The sequence below is a fragment of the Etheostoma cragini genome, chromosome 4 (assembly GCF_013103735.1).
Source record: "Etheostoma cragini isolate CJK2018 chromosome 4, CSU_Ecrag_1.0, whole genome shotgun sequence".
NCBI lineage: Eukaryota > Metazoa > Chordata > Actinopteri > Perciformes > Percidae > Etheostoma > Etheostoma cragini.
The window spans coordinates 14,153,621-14,179,076 of record NC_048410.1 but is presented as its reverse complement, the minus strand read 5'-3'; the positions used below and the strand labels follow the sequence as shown (position 1 = coordinate 14,179,076).

Sequence of the window (25,456 nt, the reverse complement as noted above, 5' to 3'; positions counted from 1 at the left end):
AACTTTGTATTGTGATAGCAGAGTTTCCTAGTTTCTGTCCCAAAATGCGTCAGCCATATATTCATGCACGTAATAACACTCTTGAATGCAATTACACATTTTCATTTAGCTTATTTCAAATTTTCAGAATTATTTGATCTGTTCTTGTTTCCTTTAATAAAAACTACACATAGGCCTAAAGTAGCTTTTATAGTTCATAGTTAAGCATAAAGGCTCAGACTTTCTTCTGGGAAGAGAAAAATGTTTAATTTATGGGAGTAATTTGCTAACTAAATAACAGATATTGTAATTAATAAAATGTTAAAATTTAAATTTAACATTATACATATAAAAATTATACAGAAAACAGGACAATGGGTTTTCAGTTGCATTTTTATTTTATTTTACTTGTGCTAATATGGGTAAGAATACTATGAATCAGTGTGGTTTGGGTTAATCATTTATTAGGCAGACAGTAAATTAGATACAGTATCTTATGTGTACTGTAGACGTAAAGTTCTATTTACGTATGTTCACAAATCTGACTCATATACTATATTTTTGAGAAACATTATCAATCAACAAACAAATTAAGGAAATCCTTCAAAGTTATACTTCATAGGAAAATATAATACACGTTACTAAACCATAAACTCTTAAACTATAAATGCTGATTATTCCACCTCAACGTAACCCTTACAGATTAGAGACAATACGGCAGTATGTACATCCCAGTAATTGCTTGTTTTACATAATCATTTAATTTTTTTGTGATAAAACACCTCTCCTCAGCCACTTTGTATCGAAGTCTTCACTCGATGCCTTTCGCCTTCAGCTCCTCCTTGACTCTGCTCAGGTAGCTGGGATCAGGATACCCAAAACTTTAGAAAACAAGAGAATGTACCCGTGTTAATTTATGGCATTTCAGTAGACTTGACATTATACAGTATATACACAGTACATATATATAAATAAAAGAGATTTGGCTACTGTACCACAGTGGTCCTCCTGTAATGCTGGTCTTGTGGTGAATGTCGTTCCAGGTCACCTGGTTTTCCATCCCAGACGTTCGGGACGTTCCAACAGTGAAAATGAGCTTCTGGTCGAACGCTTTCTTCAACAGGCCAAGCACTTCTCTTCCCTCTTTATTGTCTGGCAGATATGCTGTTCTTCTTATACCAGAATAAAAATGCCCAGGATTTGGATGATTTTTCTGCAAAAATATTGTAAAACATAAATTAGAAGTGACAGTCACGTCAGAAATTAAAGTTCTACAATAGACTCATCTGAACTCAAGGCATTTACCGTCTGTTTTCCACTGAAAATCTCATATTGGATGGTTATAGTGCCGCAGTCTGAGAATCCAGGAAGAGGTGAGTGAAATGACTGCCATGTCATGGCTCCATCTGGCTGGTCTCCCTTCATCATACCAAAGACATCTCTGCATAGAGGACAGGTGGGTCCCAAGGCTTTCTCTGACTGGGCCAGGCAGTCCTCACAAAACTCATGTTTACACTTGAGCTGTTTCTTTTCAGTAAATGTCTCCATGCATATAGGACATTTTTCATCTTTGTCATTTTCTGCTGTTGCTCCCCCCCCTGTTGTTGTGTCAGTGCTGTATCCTGATTTTCCATTCAACGCATGTCCACCGGACGCGCCTTCTGACATTGAGCCGGTGAACCCAGTGGCGCCCTGGTGTTGGGAAGAGCTCATGGGTGATGTGACACTCTTCTGATACAGATGAAGCAGAGCTCTGACAGCATGGCTCTCCATTGAGATGTTTCCTCCAGGTTTGTTGTAGCAAGCTTTGACTTTGACTTTGCCTGAACTGATGCCTGATTCTTTAAAGTTCACACCAAACTTAGATTTGATCTTAGACACTTGCTCATTGAAGGAAGTAGTCAACAGCTTCCAGGAGCTCTCTTCCATGGTTAGTCCAGCATTGACGAGAGGGTCTTTGATGCTCAAGCCAACGTTCAGTGGTACGTCTTGAAACGGCCACGTAGGCTCTCCAACAGACGGGCTGGTATTTGTTGATAGAGTTAAGGACTTTCTGATGGCATCTTGAATTGGTGTTGGTCCCCATGCGGTCATATTTCCAGAGGACACAGTAAGCAAAAGCTTGTTTTCTTTTGTCTGGGCGATTTTCAGCACGTTTTTCATCTCCTCTTCATAGGCATTATTGAGAGAAACAGGTAAGGTTTCTAATTCAGTTAAGCACTTCTGGACGAGGCTTGTGAACTCAGAGAGAGCTTTTCGTGAGTCTCCATCTTCCTGGTCTACTTGAAATGTCACATTTACTTCTGCTGCGATTTTAACTCTATTCTCTTTCTCTATACGTTTAATTTCTTCCTTGTAGATGTTGTTCACGTACCAGAAATGGCCCACTGCGACAGAGCAAGTGCATGTCTCCTCTCCTGCTGTAGAAACTGGCCTACTCAGCTTTGCCGGGTGCTCTTGCTCCTGAATAAAATACAATATATTCATTTAGTAAAAAGCATTCATTTTCAATATGATTCATATCTACTGATTTACAACATAGTACATACATTTTGTGCCTCTGACATGAATGAAGGAGTGAAGTTCAATGAAGCGTCCTCTGGCATTCGTGTCTTCTGCTCTAGTGGTGTCAACGCAACAGACTGTATTGTGACTGTGTGTGTCTTGCATTTGCTGGTTAGTGTTTGTCCACTCAGTTTCTGAAAGTCATCCACAGCTAAAAAAGAAGACAAACACAAAATAAACATGCTTCCAAAAAATCTATTGGTAATAGATGTGCCATTTGATTATTAAAAAAAAAAAAAAAAAAAAAAATCATACTATACCTGGAACAGGTGAAAGATTTATCACAGCCTTAGTCCCATTTTCCGTGACACTTACAACAGAGACGTCTGCAAGAAGGTCTTTGACGCCATTTAAGTTTTTGCTGTTCGTCCAACTCTGAAGAATTTTTTGCAGTTCTATTCGACATTTGTGCGGTTGAACATCCTCTAACCACTTCATTGAGAGATTGACTTGAACTTTATCTTTATTCTGTGATAAAGTCATCAAAAAAAACATGTTACAGTTATTGTTACTATATTTCTAAGCAATATAGCAAAAACCCATGCCATTTAGCTACTAGGGCCTAGCTTAAATTACATTAGAGTTCTGTATATAGTGTCAATAACGTGTGAGTCTATGTTATCAACACTATATAGAAGACTAGAATAAAGTAAACAGCTTCAATACAGCAGAGAGCAACAGTCTGTGATTATTTAGGACCAGTTTAGCTTTCCTGGGAACTTATTGTGCCTACATTAATACTTTCACTTTCACATATAGAAAAACACACAGGCCTGCTGGAACTTGACCTAGATTTTCTATGCCTCGGTTTTTAGTTTTTAAAAGCTGCTCATGTCCTGGAACTGGGGGGAGTGATGTATACAATTGAACACTTATAGCCCACACACGCTCAAATACCTACCTTAGCAGACATGTCGTGAGGGGTTAGAGGCTGCGCGTCGATGTCAATCTTAATTTAGAAAGGACAATTGGAGCTATTAAGACTCAATTTATCTGAAGAGAGTCAAATACGCTCATATCAATTGAATACCACAGCTACCTTAGTTTTCTTTAAATAATGTTCTGTTGTTCAAAACTAGTTTACAGACATATCTAGCTAATCTAATCTAACGTTATACTCACATCCATGGGCACCTCTTTGTCCGACATTTTGACAGTCCTCTTCTTCCTTTAACACAGATGACAGCAAGGCTTGTAACGTTATATTTGTTGTATTTACATAAAATTGTAAAAATGTTGTCGCAATGCTTTCGCTCGAGTCTACTTTCGGTTACGTTAAGCTAATGCTGACCTTAATGGGCTATTTTTGCTTTCCAGTTTTCTTATTTCCTAAATTATTAACACAACTAACGTTAATGTTGTGTAACGAACTTTATATCTACTTTTTGAACATACATACAACCCGAAAAAAATGAATTTATGACGCATACGGATCGACGACTTACCTCAGCTGGCTCAACACTTTTAGACGCTGCTTCTTCCTGATAGATGAAAGTGAAAGTTACAGCTCCACGAGACACGTGACGTCACAACGAAGGCGCCACATTGTACATTTTAAATTTACTATTTATGTTGATTAAATCGTTTGCAAAGTTTGTATATTTGATAGTTTGTTTCAATACATAACTATAAGATAAAGAAAAGAAAGGCAGCTGTGGACCTATTACTAATGATAAGTGCAGTCATCAGTATATTAGTTTAGCAATAAGGTTTGAAACTTGAAAGATTGTTTTACTTACAATATGAACAATTTAGAGGTCACCAATCCAACATTAATTAACTTTACATTTCAAGGGAACATAAAACATTTTTTTTAGAAGGTTACTTTTACCAAAAGTGTTTACCAAAACACTAAAAAAATATTTCAGCCACTGGTGACAAAAAAATTAAAAAAAAGTTTTATTTTTCCTTGTTTGTTTTTTGAAAGAAAAACATGTCTACTTGTCATGGGCGTGTTTTCTTAATGGCTATCTCCTACATTTTACGTTTCTCCATATCAATTGGAATTTAAATTTAAATTAATTTTATAATGAGTCATAATTAACATGGTCTTTTATTTTACATTGGACACACTATATAATATTTAAATATTAACGTCATCCACTGTAAATTGCGGCAGAATAACAGGCTCCAATAAATAATTAAAGAAAAAAGTGATAAAAGTATACACAACTGGTAATACGTTTAAGAAAATCGTAAATAAAACTGTTTATGTTCGAAACCCCTAAAAAACTGTTCCACAAAAACAAGAAGTATTTTAAAAGTTTATTTTTGTTACACCATCTTTCATTGGATCTCAGTCATAACATTGCAAATATACACAAAATCAAACAAGAATCTTATTGTGACGTAGGTTTAACAAATACATGTAAAGATCTTATAAAATGATTTTGAAAAGAAATTTTAAACAAACATGGCAATGTGCTGTGAAACATAAAATAACTTCAATGAAAGCCTGTCATAAATCAGATTCAAAATACTGAAAGGGCATTAGCATTCATAAACAAACGTTAGTCCAAAAACAACACTCCAAGATTTAAAACATTTAAAACAACACAACATGACTTCATTTCTTCTAGAACTGTTCATCTTTTACTTGCTCCACTCCATCTTAAAACGTTTATTTCTTCATATAGAAATGTAACCTTTAATACGGACATTCACTTCATTCTGGTCAACTCCCTTACTTTGACCTACTTATCTTTGGTGAGAGTATTGATGTATGCGAGTATACAGTGCAGTTCAATTCCATACTATGTGAATACACAGAGAGCTGGGTGGATGCAGGTAAGGCTGTCACGGTGGTACTGTATGCAGAGGTGTGCAGAAGGCATTAGTGTGAGCTGCAGCAGGGGCACTCAATGCCAGGTTGAGGGATGACATCATCATTGTAGTATGACATAAGCGAGCAGAACGACTATTCAGCTTCGTCTTTCAGGGTAAACCTGGAATAAATGTGAGGACGGAAATTGAATGAAAACAGAATTCAATTGTATCAGCAATAATTTACTGGCCATTAAAGGTTCCATGACATGGTGCTTTTTGGATGCTTTTACACAGACCTTAGTGGTCCCCTAATACCATATCTGAAGTAGCTTTTCCAAAATTCAGCCTTAGTGCAGAATTACAGCCACTAGAGCCAGTCCTACAATGAGCTTTCCTTAGTATGTGCCATTTCTGAGTCTGCAGCTTTTTGGGGGGGGGGGCAATGTGGAGGCTGGGGGTGTGTCCTTGACCCACTGCCACTTTGCTCGGCGGGCAAAGCAGAGAAAGGGGAGGTAACCTTGCCCCTTATGACCTCATAAGGAGAAAGATTCCAGATTGGCCCATCTGAGCTTTAATTTTCTCAAAGGCAGAGCAGGATAACCAGGGATAAGTTTACACCTATCAACATTTCTAGCCACTTGGGGACCATAGGCAGGAACTCATATTAATGTTAAAAAACCTCATAAAGTGACATTTTCATTTCTTAGGACCCGTAAACAATGTAAATGAAGAAAACAGCTGCAAGGTTAGGTGATAATCCACACAAAAAAATCTGACTACTCCTGCTGGATACGCTCCCTGCTGTCCTTACGTACTATATGCTCAATGTCTTACAAATAGTTACCGATTCTTCTTTCTATGTATGGTTTAATGTTTTTTTAATCTATCTTGAAAATGTTATTAATCCAAGCTGACCACAGCTTCTGTTCTCTGGCCGAGAGGAAACTATGAACTTTTTGCTGTCGTTTTATAATCGGAGTATCACTTTAAAAAACTTCTGCTCACCATTCTGTGACACCAGAAACCAGGTCAACTTGGGACAATTCGATCTGCACCTAAAAAACAGGAATGATAAGTTAACATCTGTATAAGTTGTACATCTGTACACCTTGTTGATAAGCATTATTTCTGCACATACTGTATATTCAGGGAAAGCTAGGAACACAACAGTTACCATGCAGGCAATACGCTTTGGCTACACTGCAAATACAACATATGCAGACCTTTTTCAGATTAGATGTGTCGTAGAATATATTTTATATAATCTAGTATAACTGGCTACACCAGTAGCGCACACAAACTGCAGCGCAGGATTTTGTGAGTCACAGGTGAGAGGGTGAGCTTTTGCTTTGGGAGTTTTGTTGTTTCTTCAGTTTTTGGAACTTACCAGGCAGGCTTTACAGCACTGTGAAATTAGGACGCAGCTCAGGGAAAGAAGAAATAAAAACAGAAACTCTCTGCAAACTGCAATTACGCTCACTGGCAGTTATTGAGTCTTATCCTGTATATTGGCAATTTAATTTAAAACTAAAATATAGACACATCTGTATGTTTATGTATGTGTGTCCGTGTTTGAGGGAAGGTAACCTGCACGTCACACACCACATGCTGAGCTCTTTACAATGTAAAAAAATGTTACATTCGTTAATGATCATCCGTTTCTTTTTCTGGAGTTGCATTTTAAGTGGTTTGGGGTCCTTCTGTAAGTAATTTTGGGGTATAATTATTACAACTACAAGCATCAATACCACAGGCCAAGCAATCGGACGTTCTAAACAGGCACATTTTCAACGGGCACTGTTTTGCTCACCACAGAGCTGCTGCTCTCATGCCCAGTGAAGCCAGTTTCATTGATTATAGTAAAAGGTGTAGTGTTGGGGCAACCACTTACGTTATGCTACGCATGCAACGTAGCCGGCCCGTTAATGCAGAGATTGGCCACATCTGTGCAAGTGTGGATTTACCTAAATTTGGTGTGATGTGAAGTAGTCACATGTGACATTCTTTGGATAGCTTGATCTAGAAATCGATTACCTGTTAGCATTTGGCTGCTGTATGTGTGTGATGCAAAACATTTTAAGCAATATCAAAGTTGCAGGTTGAGGTCTCAGACTGACCTGTCCGATGACATCGCGGCTCCTGAACGAGGCTGCGTTATTCTTCACTGATACAACGAGGCGTCTGAATCTCATCTCATCCACAGACAGATTGTACTCGAACCTCATAGAATTGACAAAGATGATTAGATGCAAACACTTACAAAGTTCCTGAGAGATAAACATTAAAAAAAAAAAAAAAAACCTGCTCAGGAATAATAAGACAATTAGTTAATTACCTCTCATTGTATTCTGGGTTGAGGTCTTTTTTCTTCACTGATGTCTTCCTCTTGGTGGCTTTGCTTTTGTCTGGCAGCAGCATGATAGAGACATAGCTGTCTACACCATCCTTACTTTGAGACAACAGACCTCTGTACAAAAAACAAACAAAGAATATCCCAAATAATTGTACATGTTAAAGTGTAGGAATATTAAATTATTGGTATTAAGTCCCAGTATTTTAGAGCAGAATAATGCCTCTATGTAAATTAGAGCTCTTCCCTTGTAGATTTTTTACTAAAGGGTGGGTTCATTGTTACTATAAACAAAGTGAAGAGTCAGAATTTGGGATTAATGTCAGATTATAGTGACTTTATTTGAGGAAGCTCACCTGCAGGCATGGACAATGACGATGAGCAGTCTCTCCTGCGAGGAATATGAAACAGACAACTTCACCTGCCCGTTTCCAGATCCACAGCCAGAGGCAGCACAGGGCAGAGTCCCTGCACTGATCATATCCACCATTTTGGAATCTAGAATCTATTGAAAAAAAATTCAGAACAGGCCAAGTCATTATTGATTTGTTGTTATTAAATGCTATGTAAGATGTGTACAAGCAGATGTGTTTTGTCACTTTGAGTTCAGCCCTCAGCAGCATCTGACTCTCAGGTGCGGCTCCATCCAGATGGAACCACTGGTCCAGGACCAGCTGTGGCACCGCAAGCAGCTCCTTCACCGGAATTACCAGAGATCCCATTGGCTGGTCCCAACCACTGGACAGCTGCAATGCAAGGGAGAGAGAGACACAATGGGAAATTCCCTTAAACATTGCTGCTGTTAAGCAAGAAATGTCAACTAAATGTAATTAAAGATCTTGCCTTTACTACAAGCATCTGATGTTTAGGGTCATGGACCAGGAAGTAGAAAGACTCATTCCACTGAGGACTGGTGCTGCGGTCACACAGCTTAAGGGAAGATGAACATACATGAGCTATTACAATAATAATTCATCTACTAGACTAACAACAGACCATCATGCATCAAGAGTCTCACTTTGGTTTTGTAAGTTGTTTCACCCAGAACAAGCTCAGCCCCTGCTTTGGGCTCCTTTCCACTCTTCTTCAACTATCAAAGAAGAGAGAGGCACCTAAGTTTTTATTACATGAGAAATCATTTTTACACTGCACATTATGTAAATAAACTGCAGGTGACTTACAGGCAATGAATGTGCTCTCTCAATGTGGACAAAGAGCAGAGCAGCAGAGGGAACAGCCTTGTTCTGATAAGATTGGAGAGATTGAAGCTGCAGCACCTGTGACATGGAGAACAGCCAAGTTAGGCCTGAACATTATTTTGCAATTTAAATCATGTGCCCTGTTTGTTGGAATGTGACTGGATAGCATTATGTAGGTGGCTGCTATCTTATTGACTCATCAATAGTGCATGTTTAAAGAGTGTTTGGATAAACAATGGGTGATAGAGCTGTCAACATAAGTTAAGGACAGACCTGGTCGAGTCTGACTGGTTGTGACACTGTAGGAACCCATTCCAATATCAAGTGGATCCGCCCTGACTTCACATCATTCAGAGTGTACCACTACAACAGAGACACTGTCGGTTAAAGAAGCAGGGCAACACACCTTTATGTAAAGAAATTATACAAAGCAGAGTTCAGAAATCACATGGCACGACTTTAGATCATTAATTATTGACAAACCTGATCTGTGTACTGGGATCTGATGACCTCATTTAGCTTGATACTAAATCTGTAAACATGAAAACCAGAAACAGTCCAGAAACAAAGATTTCCCGTGTTGACATTATGGAGTTTATTAATGCTAAACAGCAGGAAAGCAATGAACCCCCTAGATTAAAACAAATCATTTCCATATTCCTTGTGTAAATATTTCATTAACCCAACCCACATTAAATATTCATTTTATGTTGATGTTTGGCAACATCAGGACAGTGCTTTGAATGGCGATCCATTTCAGTGCAAAACTATGTGATTACCGGTGTATCTCTGATAGAATTCTTACCATGCAAACCAGTGTTCTTAGGACTCCACATCTTTATCTTGAGCATTAGTATAAGTGTGTAGTTTACTCGTAATTTATAATTCATAATTAACCAACATTAAGACACATACCTGCCAAGAAAGTCATCAGAGTCTAAATCCTTATCAAATGCTTCCAACTTGATCCATTGGACACTGTGTCCACTCAAAACCAGCTGTTAAAAACAAAAACAAAATTTGAACAAAATCTTAACATGCAGTGAAATCCAGACACTATACACTGCTTAAACCAAGAATACTTCATACCTCATACATTTCCTTCCATGTTGGGTTCAGATTCTCCTTGATAACGTGACTCTTGAATGTAACGTCCCCTATGTTGATCTTGACATAGGGGTCGCTCTTGCCCTTCACCATGCCCCCCATCAGGTTATCTTTGGCAACCAGATTCTGGGCCTCCAGCAGGTGAATCCTCAGCAGCCCCTACAGGAAGAAGACTGTAAATGTTATATCACATACAGTGGGTCAAACAAGTGTAGCTTGTCAATGTTGAACTACTGTATATATTTCAGACCCATCCAGATCATCAAACTTGTGTGCATTCCACACAGTAGCTAGAAGTATAACGTCTTTCTTATGTCCTAAATTCAGAATAATTACTCTAAAAAGCAGACTCATATAAGGACTACTAATTGCCACTTTAATAGCTCCAATTTACCTTTTATACGATAGACAGTGGTTCTCAAGCTGGGGGTTTCTGGGGGTTGCCAGATGTTTTGGGGAAAAATATGAAATATCCTATACTAGACCGGGGAATGTTTTTTACATTATTGTGTGAGGGTCTGACGGTGGGTCGGTGAGAGAACAAGTCACAAACACATCAAAAATGTACAGAGCCCGGAGGACATTGGACAAGGCTAGGTTCTAGCTGCTTAAACTAAAACTAGTAAAGCATTATTCGTTTACATGTATAAATCACAGCATTCACAAAACATCTGCAGGGGGAGGCGTGTTTAGAAACAGCTGTTTACACTGGTTTGCAGCTCTCTCTCTTGTTGTTGAGGGGGGTGGGTGTAGAGAGGTTTTGTTTTTAAACAATTTAAAACAGTTTTTCTTGATTTATGAAAACCATGACGTCATATGAGTGTTTACTTTGGCAGAGGGCTGGAGGGTCGTGCACCTTGCTGTACACATCTAAAGAAGGTGTTTTCAAATTGTTTCAAATAAAGCAAATACTGTATATAAAAGGGGGGGGGGGGCAGTGAGAAAGAACAAATACCACTGTACAGTTGGTGGAAGCTAATCATCCCACTAACATCCACTCTGCTAATCAAGGCATAAACTAAACCCACCTCTTTACCAAAGTGCTGGCTGGGGGTGGTTTTTGCTGGAAGAACTACCCCGGCTTTGGGGATTTCTGTGGTTTTTGGTGGCCTCAGGGTGTCAGCGGGAAGACCAGTCACTGTGGCTTGAGCAAGGTTGCCTAAACCAGTACTACACACACGCACACACACACACACACAAACACACAAAAAATTAAAAGAAGATATATTCTTTATACGTATCTTTCTATTCATCCAATTTATGGATTTTTGAGGTATTAATGAAGGGGAAATATTATGGTTTTATTTGCCGTGAAGTGGCGCTCACCCTGTTTGGTTTTGCTGCGGTTCAAAGTCTTCTTTAAATGCTTTGTCTGACTGTGTGGGATGTATTTCTGGAGCTCTTGGGTCCTTCACCAGCTGAGCAAAATTACATTAAGGTTATGAATGTGAAAATAGACAGGTGATAACAACGTGACAGCAACCAACTGTAATGTGCTATGACTCACTGCAGCAGCAGGTAATGTATCGAGTGCAGTGTGAATGGCAGCTGGTTCAGCGGGAGCAGCGTCTGCAACTCCAGAGTGTTTAACCTGGCTGGCTACTGCAACCGGTCTATACAGAAATTAAAATTTAAAATTTAAAATTAAACACACTGCTGTTAAAAAAAAAACACAGCCAGACTACTCACTGAAACTTACAACGAAGAATTGTTTTTATAATAATGTTTTAGCTTCTTGGCTACAAATATACTTTCAAATCATGTTTTATAAGAGCATATTGGCCCGCATATCCCACTGGCAGGAACAGTTTCTACCCTTTATACATTCATGAGTGTTGGTTTACGTTTCAAATGTGTATTGCTGGTTTTTCTTTATATTTAAATGGCACTAAGTGATATTGTTTTGGTGTTTTTTATTTTTTTTAATAAGGCCCAATTACAGTCTGCAGATTTTTTATGTGTGTATTATCAAATCAGGCAAAAACACTCACTTGTCTTTTGGCAGCTCTGAACTTTTTTTGTCCTCACTGGCTGCTTTGAATGCCTGATTAGTAGAGATGACCATCTCTTCTTTCTTTGAATCAGCCACAGAAAGCTGCGGGGCTTCAGTCATCCTTGAGCTCAGGACCTGTCAACAATACCAACTACGTTTATATGCACATAATATTCAGAGTATTACCCTTAGTCGGAAAAAGACGATAATCTGGATAAGCTGTTTACAAGGTTAATGAAACTGAAAATTCAACTAATATTCCTGTTTACATGTAACTGTGCACTTTCCAAGTTTACCAGCGGCAGACTTGATGGACCGTGTGAACACAGCGTCCTTCTTTCAACAGGCAAAATGCCAAAATATGTAACTTGACTTGTCTGATTATTGTGATCACTGTAAGCCTCTTTCTGTGCTCAGCCAAAGATTTGTTTGTTAAAGAAAGAAGAACAGGATTCAGGATCAAAAGCTGATAACAGATCTGATACTTTGTGATTTAGTTATTTATAAATCTAGTTCCTTGCAAATGTTTCATGCTAAATGGGCTCGATAGGAGATCTGTAAAGATTTGGACTTACTAAGCTGATTCAATACTTGATTCAAATTTGATGAAATGCTATCAAACCCCAACACTGTTTCATAGTGAGTGCAGGTCTCACTGTTTCCACAAAACTTTCAACTCAGTCTGGATTATATTATTCATTAAACTGAGCTTGTTGTTTTCACTGTTAAGTGTCATGCATCACAGTGCAAGACGCTTGGTGTACGTTTGACTGATTAAGGGCTTCTGTAAAGTCTTAAAATGTTTTGCATTGAAATTCTTGGGAGGTCTTGTGTTTTTTCGTTATTTATTAGGCATAAACTAGGGTAAAAAATCTGATTGAGACGCATATTACGAATGTGCTGTCCAATGTACAAAGAATGCTTCTAAAACCCAAATAATACCGGAATATTTCACGTCTTAATCGGAAATTCTATATAATAATGAAGAATATTGATGGGCATGTAAGTGTACTTATTGACAACAGTATAATAATCCCCTTTGTGTGTATTATCTTACCTTGAGTTCAGCCCTCAACAGGATCTCACTTTCAGGTAAGGCTCCATCCAGAGGCATCCACTGGTCCAGGACCAGCTGGGGTTCAGAGAGCAGCTCTCTCAAAGGGACTACAAGAGATCCCAGTGGCTGGTCCCATTCGCTCGACAACTACCGCAAGAAGGACACATTTATAATCACGTCAGTCAGACGTGGAGCTGTTCTTGACAATGGTAGTAGTATTTAGATGCAATACAGTACACTCACCTTTATTATAAGTATCTCCTCTTTGGGGTCGCAAACCAAGAAGTAGAACGCCTCATCCCACTGAGGTGATCTAGAGCGATCGCAAACCTTTAAAAAGACAAAAAGGAGAGGTAAGCTGGACATGGGACATGGATTGGTTTCTGAAACAGGGCATGGAATAACAAGATATATATGGTCATTGTACTTTGATAAAGTTCTCTTCTCTTTCCACTGATATTTATAAGAGCCTAATGAAGGTAATGGCATGAATTACTGTCACGCCTTGTGTCCCTTTTAATACCACCAGTAGGAGGCGCCAAGGTTTACGTTTTCAAATTCTAAACATTATCCCATAAAATGTTGAGTGTGAAGTGATTTTAATGTCTCTATACTCAGTTTCATACCTTGGTTTTGTGGGTTCTGTTACCAAACACAAGCTCGGCCCCAGCCTTGGGATCCTTTCCACTTTTCTTAAACTGAACACAGAACGACACATAACACATACAATTATGTCAATACTTTGTATTCACTCTGTAATTAAGGCAACAGCGGTTCGAGATTTAACTACTTTCTTTAAAAAAAAAACTTCCTTAATCATTGCATTATAAAGTCCAACAACAGTTATTGTAGCTCAACAAGCAGCAACTATTTCTCAAAGTCCTCATTTATTTTAATCAAGTGGTTACTTAAAGTATATATTAAAACATCTTAAAGAGCAGTTTTCTACTTTATGCCAATAGAAGATGTGTTTATTAACATGTGCTTTCCAAACTGTTGTCTATTTATTCCTCAGAGGCAGCACACTTATAAAAGTGTTTGATATGGACCAAACTCCAAGGGACTCACAGGCAATGAGTGTGCTCTGTCCACATAAACAAAGAGCAGGGCTGCAGAGGGAACGACCTTGTTCTTGTAAGACTGGAGAGCCTGCACCTGCATCACCTGCAGCAGAGAATCAAATGATAAATACATAACAATGACTCATCACTGATCTGCATGGTGAACTGAGCCGGGTATCATATTTGACATGGTACAGATTTGGGAGGAATAGGCAATGCAGTTGATGAAGATAATATACAATATACATACACAAACACACACACACACACACACACACACACATATATATAAATATATACACAGTACATACATGCATACATACATACATATATGTGCATGAACAAGTGAGGAAACATAAGTCAATGATCAGTGGGTGGAGCAAGCGCACATATACTTCAAGGTTTATGCCTCGATGCAGAGGTCCAGGGTTCGAGTCCAACCTGTGACAATTTCCTGCATGTCTTCCCCTTCTCTCTCCCTTTTCTCACTTAGCTGTCCTATCAAATACAGGCGGAAAAGCCCAAAAAATAATCTTTAACAAAAACAAAAAAAACATAAAAATTAAAAATGTAACTGACCTGGTCCAGGGTGTTATTATGGGACACGGCTGGTACCCACTCCAGTATCAGGCGAACACGTCCAGACTTCACATCCTCTAGAGTGTACCACTGAAACAGAGATGTACACTTACTGAATTAAAGCTGATATTTACAGCGCAGCTACTAAGTACAGTAAGGCATGCAATACTGACCTGGTCTGTGTACTTGGAACGGATGATGTCTGCCACACTGATTTTGTATCTGCTCACAATAAAAACATGTTTGCATATTTTACACAAAGGCACGGTCTATGAAAATGAAGCCAAGTCCTTAAAATGCCCTGAAACATTAAATCTTAATTATTTATACTTTCTAATTCCGTTTCTATAACTGATTTTAGTAAACCTTCACGGTGAAATAACTAAAGTATGGGCCTGTAAATGTTGTTGCTAACCCCACTGAGGTAATAAGCCTCTAGAAACCTCCACATAAGCCCTTACCTGCCCAGGAAGTCATCTTTGTCCATGTCTTTGTCATACAGCTCTACCTGCACTTCCTGTCCTGCCTGAGGCCTCAGCACAACCTGAGAGAAAATTGAACAGCTAAACAGCGGTTTGCATGAAGTATTATCATCATAAATGAAATTGCACAGTCCTTCATACACACCTCATACATCTCATTCCAGACTGGGTTGAGATTCTCCTTGATCACATTACTCTTAAAGGCAGCCCCTCCAACATTGATCTTGGCATAGGGGTCACTCTTGCCCTTCACCATACCGCCCATCATGTTATCTTTGGCAACCAAACTCTGGGCCTCCAACAAGATGATTCTCAGCAGCCCCTACAGGAAGGGATCATTTAACTTTATATTGTTTTTTTTTGTTTTTTTAAACCAAATTTGATTGTGATATGAACACATTATTGCATGTATCTGCTACTGTAGATCACTTATTTGTGATGTTACCTCACTGGCAAAGCTTAGGTCTGGGGAAGTATGAGGAGGTTGTGGTATAGCAGGGCTTGGTGATTCTTCCACCTTCTCTTCAGTCACAGGAGCTGGCATTTCCTTTACGTCCACATCTTCATGTAAGGTCACTGAAGACGCAATAGTCTCCACAGGAACGTCCACTGAACTTGACCTAAAAACACAAAGAGTAGCAGTAAAGTGACAAATGGAAAGTAAAGACAGACCTTTTGAATTAGCTATCTCACCTTAGCACCATGAAGACTTGCATGCTAGGTAACTAGGACTACAGCTGAAACATGCCGTCTGGCTAACAATGGCGCATTTACAGAAATGTTGATTAAGGTGTGTTGTCCTAATCAAATAAATAAATCTTACCTCTTCACTGTGTCTATGTCCTGTTTTTTCTGAGCAGGGGGAGGATCTGACGCTGAAGTGACCATAGCCTTATCAGTTGCACCCAGACATTTGCTTGGGATCAGCAGCTGTAGTTGAGTTGATATAATTATTATTTCACTTAGTTTACCAGTTTTTTTATTAGTCTTGATTGTATATACCAGTCAAACATTTAGGATAACTTGCAAAATTTCCATACCACTCCATTATAGGCAGACTACCAGCTGATCTTAATGGGTGGCTGATCTTTAATGCAATTTCTACATTGCCCATTATCAGCTACCATTCATCCAATGTTCCAAAGGCACGTTCTGTTTATTAATCTGATATCATTTTAAAAAAACTAATTAGAAAAACATTGGAGAACTCTTTTGCAATTATTTAGACACATAATGTCATCTGAAAACTGCTGCCCTGGTTAAAAACACAATGCAACTGATCTCAGCTGGTATTCTGTCTACAATGTGTGACAGTGCAATGAAAATTTCTAAGTGACCCCAACCCTTTGACCAGTAGTGTATCAATATCAGTAGAACAAGTACAAAAATTAAGAACTGTCTAAAAAAACTCATGACAATGAAATAAAAGACTAAGACATTGAGATACAAAGAAACTATTGAAGATATTCCGCATAGTTACAGCGATTAAAAGAAGTACAGATACTGACAAAGATAAAGACGCAAATAGATATAACAGACACAGAGAGTAATATATATAGGCAGATAAGACACAACACAGAAATATTAGGGGCTCAGAAAAGAAGGGATAGTGCTATCGAGAAAATGAAACTTAAAGGACACACACTTAATATATAGAATACAATAAAGAACAACAGACAGAGAGTTCTCCCACCTTCAGTTCAGCCCTCAGAAGAATCCGACTTTCAGGTGAGGCTCCATCCAGATGGAACCACTGGTCCAGGACCAGCTCTGGTTCAGAGAGCAGCTCTCTGATAGGAACCACCAGGGAACCAATGGGCAAGGTCCAGCTGTGGGAGAGCTGTGGAAACACAATGCAGGGTCTTAGCATAGACAGTATTTATAGACCAGAGATCACACTTTCAGCATCTGTATGACTTTCCTGTTCCACTTTCGATTTCATAATGAACTGAAGCCAGTATACCTTAGCAACAAAAATTTCCTCTCTGGGGTCTCGAACCCGGAAGCAGAAGGCCTCATTCCACTGAGGAGATGTGGTACGATCACACACCTTTGGAGATGCAAGAGCCAGTTAATATTACTAACATATATTGTGTCAATCTGACAATATTATAATCAGTTTTTAAGAAAGTAGCTTAAAGCAACACTACAATTGTTCCCGCTTCTGTCCCCCAACAGGTTGGAAGCGGAATTGTCCCATTATGTCTGACTGGAACTACATATCCGCTACCGATCTGGCAAACTTGCATAGTACTGTTATAGCTGGTAGAGAGCAGCAAAGCAAATGCAGAAGTGCCTTTCACCCTTTTACTAAGTGATGAACCACTGAAACCATTTTGGAAACATTATTTTAAGGTGCAAAAAGGTCTGTAGTGTTGCTTTAAAACATAGTACCATCAATTCTAAACTTCTTACTGTAGTTTTGTGGGACATTTTTCCAAGAGAAATATGTGCTCCCACTTTTGGCTCCTTGCCGCTCTTCTTAACCTATAGAGAGACAAACAGGCAATAACAATAAGGGCAAACTATAAACATTAACTGCTTTTCCTGACATCATTCTTAACATCAGCAGAAGAACACTCACTGGTAAGCCATCTGCTTGCGCCATAAAGACAAACAGTAGCCCTGCTGAGGGAACCGCCTTGTTTTGGTAGGACTGCCTGGAATGGAAGGTAAGAACCTGAAGACACAAGAACAAACCAGTGATCAAGCAGATCAAGACCATCAGCAACGGCCCATTATTCTAGGATTTCTATGGGAATACACACCTGGTCCAATCTGTCTGACTCCGAGGATGTCGGAACCCATTCCACTATCAGGTGAATGCGACCAGACTTCACATCACTGAGTGTGTACCACTGAGAGAGGAATTGGAATAATTTAAACACAGGAACTGTGCTATGTGTTACGGATGTACATAAAAACAGGTCCAGTATCTAATCAAAGTGAGTTGCAACCACATGAGTTAGACCAGTGGTATGTTAACTTAATCTGACCACACTCTTTTAAGCTAAACATGCAGCACATTCGTTTGGCGGGGGAGATCTCACCTGATCAGTGTATTGAGAATCGATGATGTCCTTCAGACTGATCTTCAGCCTGTATGTCGGGATATGTGAAATTAGAATGTATCTTTAAATCCACACTTTTTTTTTTTTTTATAGTTGAATATTTACAGCTATTATTGTACCTGCCCATGAAATCATCCTTCACATCCATGTCTTTGTCAAACACCTCCATATGCAGGTCCTGGCCAGGCAACTGAGTAAGAATCACCTGAAGGGTGAAGAAAAAAAAAGTTGCACATTTCAAAAGACTCTCTCAAACCAATTATACTACAGACATTTATAAATACATGCAAACTTTAGTCAATGCTATTCCTTCCACAACAAAATGGTGTAGTTTCAATACATAGTCTTGTGTTATTTACCTCATACATCTCATTCCATGTGGGGTTAAGATTACTCTTTATAACCTGACTTGTGAATGTTTCACCCCCGATGTTGATCTTGACATAGGGGTCACTCTTGCCTTTTACCATGCCCCCCATCAGGTTATCTTTTGGAACAAGGTTCTGCCCTGCCAATAGGTGAATTCTAAGCAGTCCCTGAAAAAAAATTACATAATCATTATTAAAAGAATGTGCAATTTAAGAAAACACAATCCTAAATCAAAACCAGAGTTCCAATGTCCTCCATTACCTCTGTGGCAAAGCTAGGATGAGGGGAGGTCTGCTGGGGCAGCTGCTTGGACAATCCAGCCTCCAGATTAGAAGACACATCAGATGGAATACGCTCCTCATCTAACCACAGAACCTAAGTTACAATAGAAAAGAAGGAGAACCCTCAGATACTCATTTAATCTCTGTAAAGACACCATTATACATATGTAAAAGGTTTGGTCAAAATCAATTTTTTTGGTTTGTATAATTAATAACTTCCTACATTGTGCTTCTTTTCCCCAAGTGTATTTATTATTCTTTAATTGGTCTAATGCAGTGCAGGTCCAATGAATGGGTTGCCATTTACCCTGAGAACTGCGTTGATATAGATGCGACTGGCAGATCCAGAGTTGTTCAGCTGAAACCACTGGTCCAGAGAAAGATTGGAATTGGACAGCAGACGGGACAAAGGGATGGTCAGACTGCCCAATGTCTGCACACGGTCAGCGTCCTTCACCTGGTTGATTTTACATGAAGGAAAGCCAAAATAAGACCACAACATTATCAGATTACCAAACACAAATGTCAGCGCAGAGAAGCTGATCCTATAAGCTGTTACCTGAATGTCTATGTCCTGCTTGCGAGGATCCTGGATGAAGAATGTAAAAGCTTCCTCCCACTTGGGATCAATGGTTGTGTAACAAGTCTAAATCCAAGAATAAGTAGTTTGCATATAAGATCAAAGTAAACAGGTACAGAATTATAATATATACTATGTATGTATATATGTATACTAATATACTTTCCCAGTAGATTTACCTTGCTTTCTCTAGTGATGTCCTGTACAGACAACTGCACCATGGGATTGGGCTCCTTATTTCCCTTCTTCATCTAAAAGATACAGAAAAATATGAATACACAGTAAGGCATGTGAACAATGGCATTCTGTAACCAAGAGCAAAGTGATAAATAGACTTAATCTACCACCCTGACAGTCTGTGGTTGATGTAAATAATAAGGCTACCATAGCAACAGTACATATACCGCAACTAAAAGGAGGCACCACACCGCATGGTATAATCAGGAAGGATACGTTTGCGTCGAAAGAAACCACAAAGACTGAGTTTCATTTCAAAGATTGTGCCATTGCTGTTCCCTTTTGTGTATGATATGACAGCGGAAACTGGCAAAGAAGGGAAATGTGTTTTTAACAGCCTTGGATAACGTTTGCCACACTCATCCCCAATGCGATTGAGGTCACAAGCTTTGAGGCCAAGGCAACAACTTTGTGGAATGTCAAGACAGGTGGCAGTTACAGCTCTGCCCCAGTTTAAACACACAGGAAGCAGCTCTGACTGGAGCATGAACATGGGCACAGAGGGTAGAGATATATGACTCACAGGAAGTGCCTCAGCCTTGTCCAGATATACAACTAAAATGGCAGAAGAAGGTGGATCAGCCGTCTTACTGATGAAACTTTCATTCCTCTTCAAGATCTGGGGTAGAAATGCAAACAGAAAAAATTATCCATTTTACTCTAGAATAAATTTAAAAAAAAAGAGTAATGCATCAATGGAAATAAGTGACTCAAACCTGCTCAAGTTGATCAGTGCTAGGCAGCAAGGCCAACCACTCTAGTCTAAAATGAACCCGTCCTGATGGAGTTTCTTTCAAAGTGAACCACTGGGAAGACAGCCACAGGTGTACATTTACAATCCAAAGATTAACAATACTGCTTGTATAAATTGCAACTGAGACGATAACAGCGTAACACTTACATTATCGACAACTATGGATTTCTTCACAATGTCCAAATCCACTTTGGTCCTTAATGGAGGAGGGGCGTGAAGACAGAATTCAATAAAAAGATGAAATTGTATTGCTGAATATAAAACACATCATATCATAGAAAGCAAACAAATACATGCTATAAAAAAGGTAGTGTACATTTTCAACTGGCCAGGAAAGGTGATAGATGAAAGGTGACAATGCAAGATTTAACCTAGACACACAAGAGACATGAATATGCATCTGTACCTGCCCAGGAAATCATCCTGGTCTGTGTCTTTGTCATATACCTCCACCTCCAACTCTTGACCAGGCACCTCATGGACTATAACCTGATGTACCAGACACACACAAGGCCATGAAGACTGACAGAGGGATCTGAATAGAAGCTGGCTGCAGCCTCATGCGACCATGAATGAAAATGAACATTTACAGTGCTGTAACAGTCTAATCCCTCAAATACAGAACACAATGAAATGATATATGATTGAGTCTTCAAATACCTGTGCAATGACGACACAAATGTTAAACTTTTCAAAAAACGTTCCATTCGTCTTACCTCATACATCTCTTTCCACTGGGGAGAGTCTGTGTTGTCAATATGTTTGGAGGTGAAGGTCTGAGGGCCAACCCTCAATATGGCATAGGGGTCCGACAAGCCAGCCATAACCCCCTTCACGTAGTTGTCCTTGGCTGCTAGATTCTGTGCCTCCAGTAGGTGGATGCGTACCACACCCTAAGAAGGAAAAATAGGGACCAAGATGTAATATACTGGTTTTGACAAAGATGTGAAATTATACAATAGTCTCAGGCTTCAATTCAGGCTTTACCCTGGGCAAAGGAGAGCGTAGTTGGGCCACATGCAGGTCTGGAACCAGAGGGACAACCAGGCGGTTGGGCAGCACCAAGAAGGAGGCAATGGCATCCATAATCATGCTGTCAGACATGATACTGAGACAAAGAACATTTCAATTGAAATGTACTGCTGTATAGTCTATTTCATCATTATTCACCGCATGATAAAACCCACACATTAATAAAATATTGTTAGGTTATGTTTATTAAAAGGTTGTGGCTGTTACTAATGTGTAAACCAATGAAAGGTTATGCCAGTATGACTCACTTCAGTCCAGGGATGTCCAACAAATTAGTCAGTCCTGTCCAATTGATGTCTAGTTTCTAGGAACAGATAAGAGAGAGGAATGTGCTGCAAATCAATCAGGACTGAGGCAAAATCATTAGTATGAAAAGCATACAAGTCTACTGAGATACATGATGGTCACAGGAATGAGCGTTAAGGGGCAACAAGAAATGGGATAATTAAAGAGGACTGTAGATGGACGTACAGGCCGCTGGATGAAAAACATGGTGACCGCACCCACTATGGGCACATCGCCAATCAGAGGCTCCAAAATCACCCGCATCATCCCATGTAGCTAAGGACAGAAAAGTGGGAAAGAATGCTCATGAAAACCATGAATAAACGCTTAAAGAATGAAAGACTGTCTGTATATTTCAGTTATCCCATTGGACAGGTAACCTCTTTATATTAATAACATGTTACCCTGTAATTCAGTCAAATAATACTTTTAAGCTTGATAGGAAGACAGACCTGTATTCCCTTGACTCCAGCTTTGCAGAAATATCTCTTCACCTCAACATTGATCTCTACATTGCCAACATAGCTGAGGATACAAGGACAAAATTATCATCCACAATAATGTCTTCTAAAAGCTGTAATATATAGGTGAAGGTGACTCACAATAAACATTTACCTAATATACAGATCTAGCAGGACTTGTCCTTTGTCGTTCTCGGTGTGTGCCTTGATCCCTACGACCTTCATAGCCTGGAGGAAACAGAAAGCACATTTTCAGCACAATATAAACAACATGCATCACTTGTGTAAATATTTACAGCAGTGTCATATCATAGTTGAGCTACCCATGGCATTACCTTGTCTCCCATATCCACTTTTGTGAAGTTGAGGGTTTGGAGGTGGGTGCTTGAGGCTCGGATAGATGGAGCGATGGTTTCCACCAGCAGCTTCTCGAGGTATTGGCCGACAAACGGCCACACCTGCTGCAGCACCTAGGAAGCCCGACAACAACATGGTTGTAAGCTGCTTTCATTAGCAAGACACACACCATAATATACAATGTTCATTCCTTCCAACTGGAAACTACTTCTGCATGAAACCTCTGTCATTTTGGCCACATGGTAACCAAATTATCAGTCAAATGCCTTGGCATCCATAAGCAAAAACTAAAGAAAGACAGAGACAGCTGTAGCCAGTGAGTCTCCTCAGCTGTAAGTCCACAGTGAATCCTATGCTCAACATGTCCTCACTTTTTACATAATGTTAATGTAGCTACATAAACTTGATATTCCTTTAGGGAAAGACCCAAAAGTAGAGGCACTGCTTGTCTGTGTGCTTGTGTGACTGTGGAAATAACCAGAGTTATTCAGTCTGGCATAAGTGGATAGTGAGTCATCAGCTGCTGGTTCCTGGGAGGGATGCAGTCTGAGCAGCAAGGGAATCTGCTGACCTCCCCCCCAGTAAACAATCTCAAATCTCTGCTTTGTCTGGCTCTCTGATGCTTAGATCTCATGGTCCTGTTAGCATGAATACTTGTATTACTGTATGTCTGCATTATTCCCCTTGTTTCTACGGGCTAGAAAAAGCACAAGGGGTGAGGGGACAATGGCTGCAGTTTTATTTCATTTGGGAGAGCTGGGCAGCTCCTCCCCCTTCCTGTAAGCATGCCTGCAATAAAATGGAAATGTTGAGAGGGTTGCCTGGCACTGGGCCAGCTCTCTGCAGCACAGACTTTACAGTAGCATAGAAGGGGCTTCACTAATGGGGGTGTGACCTTTACAGCTAGCACCTAGCATGCTTAAAGTGTCAATCAACACAACAGCTGAACAGAAGAAGTGTTTACTGTGGGCTTAAATAAAGGAGGGACCACTATAGTGTCTTTGTGTAAAATGGTGAGATTAAGTGACCCCCCCTGGTATTTTTACCTTATTCAGCCACTCAACCTTCTCAACATCTGGAAAGTTGACCTGAAGGAAAGAAAAACAATGAGTGCACACATACATAAATTATGCATAATGCATGCCTGATAAACACACAACAGGATGGGGAAATGATTCAGCCGTAGCTAATGCAGGTCTGGAAAGGTCATTAAAATCACTGTTGATATCTCAGTGCTTTGTGCACCATGTTTTAGACTTAGCAAATATTTCCTTAGAAAAATGCAGCTGGCTATTGCTTGTATTATCTTTCACGTGTGACAATTACTTTTGTATTATGTGAGATATCTCACATAAATAATAATGGATGACATATGTCATCCATTTATTAATAAACTCTTAAAGAAAACCCTACCACATGTCATTTGTTTCGCACACTGGAGAGAGAGAGAGAGAGCAATATGTAGATGCCTCATGAGGAGTATGCATGCTGTCTGATTAGGCAAGCAATCGCCAAAGTCATTCAACAAAACAAGTATCCGCAGGAACCTTATTTGGGTGTGGCTAGATGTTCTGAGTCAAAACAGGCCCATGTGGGTTTCAGCATTTCCATTTTGGGCACATACTCAGGATGTATAACTTGCAAAATGAGACTATTGTACTTCACATTTTCCAGCCACCTTCAGTTAAAATTGCACCAGGATTAGTGGGTTTAAGTTTTGTTGTAGTTGTTGCAATGCACTCAAAATTGCACCATTATGCTTTCAAACAAGTTTGGTCTAGAAAACACACACACCATGAATGTTTTAATTAGGACTTATTCTTGATCTACAACTTTGGAAAAAGCAGTGCCTGTGGGCCTGATGGGAATTGATTTATGGGAAACATTCTAATAAAGCCTTAATACAATTGTAAGTCACCAGGATAGCCGAAGGAAAAACTGTGAGTGACGCCATAAAAGCTAAAAATAGTGTACGGCTATGATTAGGGTGGTTTACTGGAAACACCAAGCAAATCAATTATGTAGGGATGATTGTAGGGTCCACTGCTACGTTTTACCAAGGTGGTGTTATTCTAGGTCAATATGGGTTCAGAGAGCATAGTTGAGAGCTCATATGAGGATTTTGAGGACACATGCTGACAGTTGTAGGGTCATTTCTTACCCACGCAGGGAGGTCTCGCTTGATTTTGGACACTTTCATGGATGTGTACTCCTCGTTGGTGAGCTGTATGGCTGACTTCAGGCGTGCCTCCTTGGCTTCTCGGGCATGTTTCCATCCCGTGTAGACCATCATCCCGAACACCAACAGGCTGGTGCTGACCCGGTAGTAACCGGCCAGGTAGACTGGCAGCAGGGCACCCAGACATTTCCCAAACGTCCAGAGCACCGCGACCGCACTTATCCCTTTGGGTTTGGGACCTTCTGTCTCCACGGTACTCAGTGCCTTCTTCTCAGGGTCGCTTGTACTCACACACTCGGAGCCCTTGGCGTCACTCGGCTCCGATTTGTCGCTTTGCATACTGGTATCCTCTGGAAACAACCGCTACTATGTTAAGGTTGGATACAAAATATTCACTTTAAAAGTGTTCCTAAGACTTCTAGCTAACGGTTAAGTTACTCTATCGTGCCATTTTCAATCGTCAGCTACCTAACGTTACCGTTTAAACCGCTTTATATTGCTTCTACCCTCGCTAGTTCACCGTTCATCGGTGTTGCATCTTTTATTATATTAAAACGTATTTGTTCTCGATTTGAGGAAATTATAAGCACTGGCCTCGATAAGAAGTGGCTAACAAGTTCTGCCCCTCAACCAGTCCCGCTATGATCTATGGAGGAAAACACGCCCACTGAAGTAAATACGCATCTTTGACTCTTTCGCTGCTGCGGCAAGA

General features: G+C 39.7%; 2 protein-coding genes across 3 annotated transcripts; both read right to left on the bottom strand.

Annotated features, from left to right (window-relative positions):
- Positions 1 to 426: 426 nt before the first annotated feature.
- dtx3l2.2 (deltex E3 ubiquitin ligase 3L2, tandem duplicate 2) lies at positions 427 to 3,984 on the bottom strand. Its single transcript, XM_034870503.1, has 7 exons — positions 3,667 to 3,984; positions 3,446 to 3,493; positions 2,805 to 3,012; positions 2,529 to 2,695; positions 1,285 to 2,442; positions 975 to 1,192; positions 427 to 860 (listed from the first exon to the last, which is right to left on the bottom strand). Exons 1-7 carry the CDS (start codon positions 3,691 to 3,693, stop codon positions 791 to 793), a joined length of 1,896 nt encoding a protein of 631 aa, XP_034726394.1. The 5' UTR covers positions 3,694 to 3,984; the 3' UTR covers positions 427 to 790.
- A 1,161-nt stretch (positions 3,985 to 5,145) lies between these two features.
- On the bottom strand, positions 5,146 to 25,370 carry esyt1b (extended synaptotagmin-like protein 1b). 2 transcript variants are annotated; one of them, XM_034869047.1, is made up of 52 exons: positions 24,727 to 25,370; positions 23,612 to 23,653; positions 22,544 to 22,678; positions 22,363 to 22,436; positions 22,200 to 22,272; positions 21,934 to 22,023; positions 21,711 to 21,766; positions 21,418 to 21,538; positions 21,147 to 21,323; positions 20,837 to 20,919; positions 20,578 to 20,626; positions 20,393 to 20,482; positions 20,200 to 20,295; positions 19,619 to 19,690; positions 19,419 to 19,505; positions 19,167 to 19,316; positions 18,840 to 18,953; positions 18,569 to 18,745; positions 18,329 to 18,414; positions 18,189 to 18,237; positions 17,907 to 17,996; positions 17,723 to 17,818; positions 17,554 to 17,625; positions 17,102 to 17,188; positions 16,832 to 16,978; positions 15,962 to 16,068; positions 15,584 to 15,758; positions 15,284 to 15,460; positions 15,118 to 15,200; positions 14,830 to 14,878; positions 14,657 to 14,746; positions 14,085 to 14,180; positions 13,643 to 13,714; positions 13,260 to 13,346; positions 13,017 to 13,163; positions 11,958 to 12,094; positions 11,474 to 11,579; positions 11,293 to 11,384; positions 10,995 to 11,136; positions 9,949 to 10,125; positions 9,775 to 9,857; positions 9,343 to 9,391; positions 9,133 to 9,222; positions 8,842 to 8,937; positions 8,679 to 8,750; positions 8,504 to 8,590; positions 8,260 to 8,406; positions 8,017 to 8,165; positions 7,646 to 7,777; positions 7,428 to 7,530; positions 6,316 to 6,365; positions 5,146 to 5,489 (listed from the first exon to the last, which is right to left on the bottom strand). In XM_034869047.1, the coding sequence occupies exons 1-52, from the start codon at positions 25,081 to 25,083 to the stop codon at positions 5,462 to 5,464; spliced, it is 5,493 nt and encodes a 1,830-aa protein (XP_034724938.1). In that variant the 5' UTR covers positions 25,084 to 25,370; the 3' UTR covers positions 5,146 to 5,461. The 2 variants fall into 2 exon arrangements, with proteins under 2 accessions (XP_034724938.1, XP_034724939.1); XM_034869048.1 differs by lacking the exons at positions 18,329 to 18,414; positions 18,569 to 18,745; positions 18,840 to 18,953; ... (4 more) ...; positions 20,393 to 20,482; positions 20,578 to 20,626.
- Between the last annotated feature and the right edge of the window lie 86 nt (positions 25,371 to 25,456).

Coding starts and splice junctions, on each gene's coding strand:
- dtx3l2.2 (XM_034870503.1), bottom strand. CDS start 3,693: ATGTCGGACAAAGAGGTGCCCATGGAT. Junction 2,696..2,804: donor AAATCTTTCACCTGTTCCAG/GTATAGTATGAT, acceptor CTTCTTTTTTAG/CTGTGGATGACTTTCAGAAA. Junction 2,443..2,528: donor TCATGTCAGAGGCACAAAAT/GTATGTACTATG, acceptor TATTTTATTCAG/GAGCAAGAGCACCCGGCAAA.
- esyt1b (XM_034869047.1), bottom strand. CDS start 25,083: ATGCAAAGCGACAAATCGGAGCCGAGTGACGCCAAGGGCTCCGAGTGT. Junction 15,759..15,961: donor GACATAGACACAGTGAAGAG/GTAAGATTTATT, acceptor TTGTGTTTTTAG/GTCAAGTTCAGTGGACGTTC. Junction 11,580..11,957: donor TCAGAGCTGCCAAAAGACAA/GTGAGTGTTTTT, acceptor ATTTCTGTATAG/ACCGGTTGCAGTAGCCAGCC.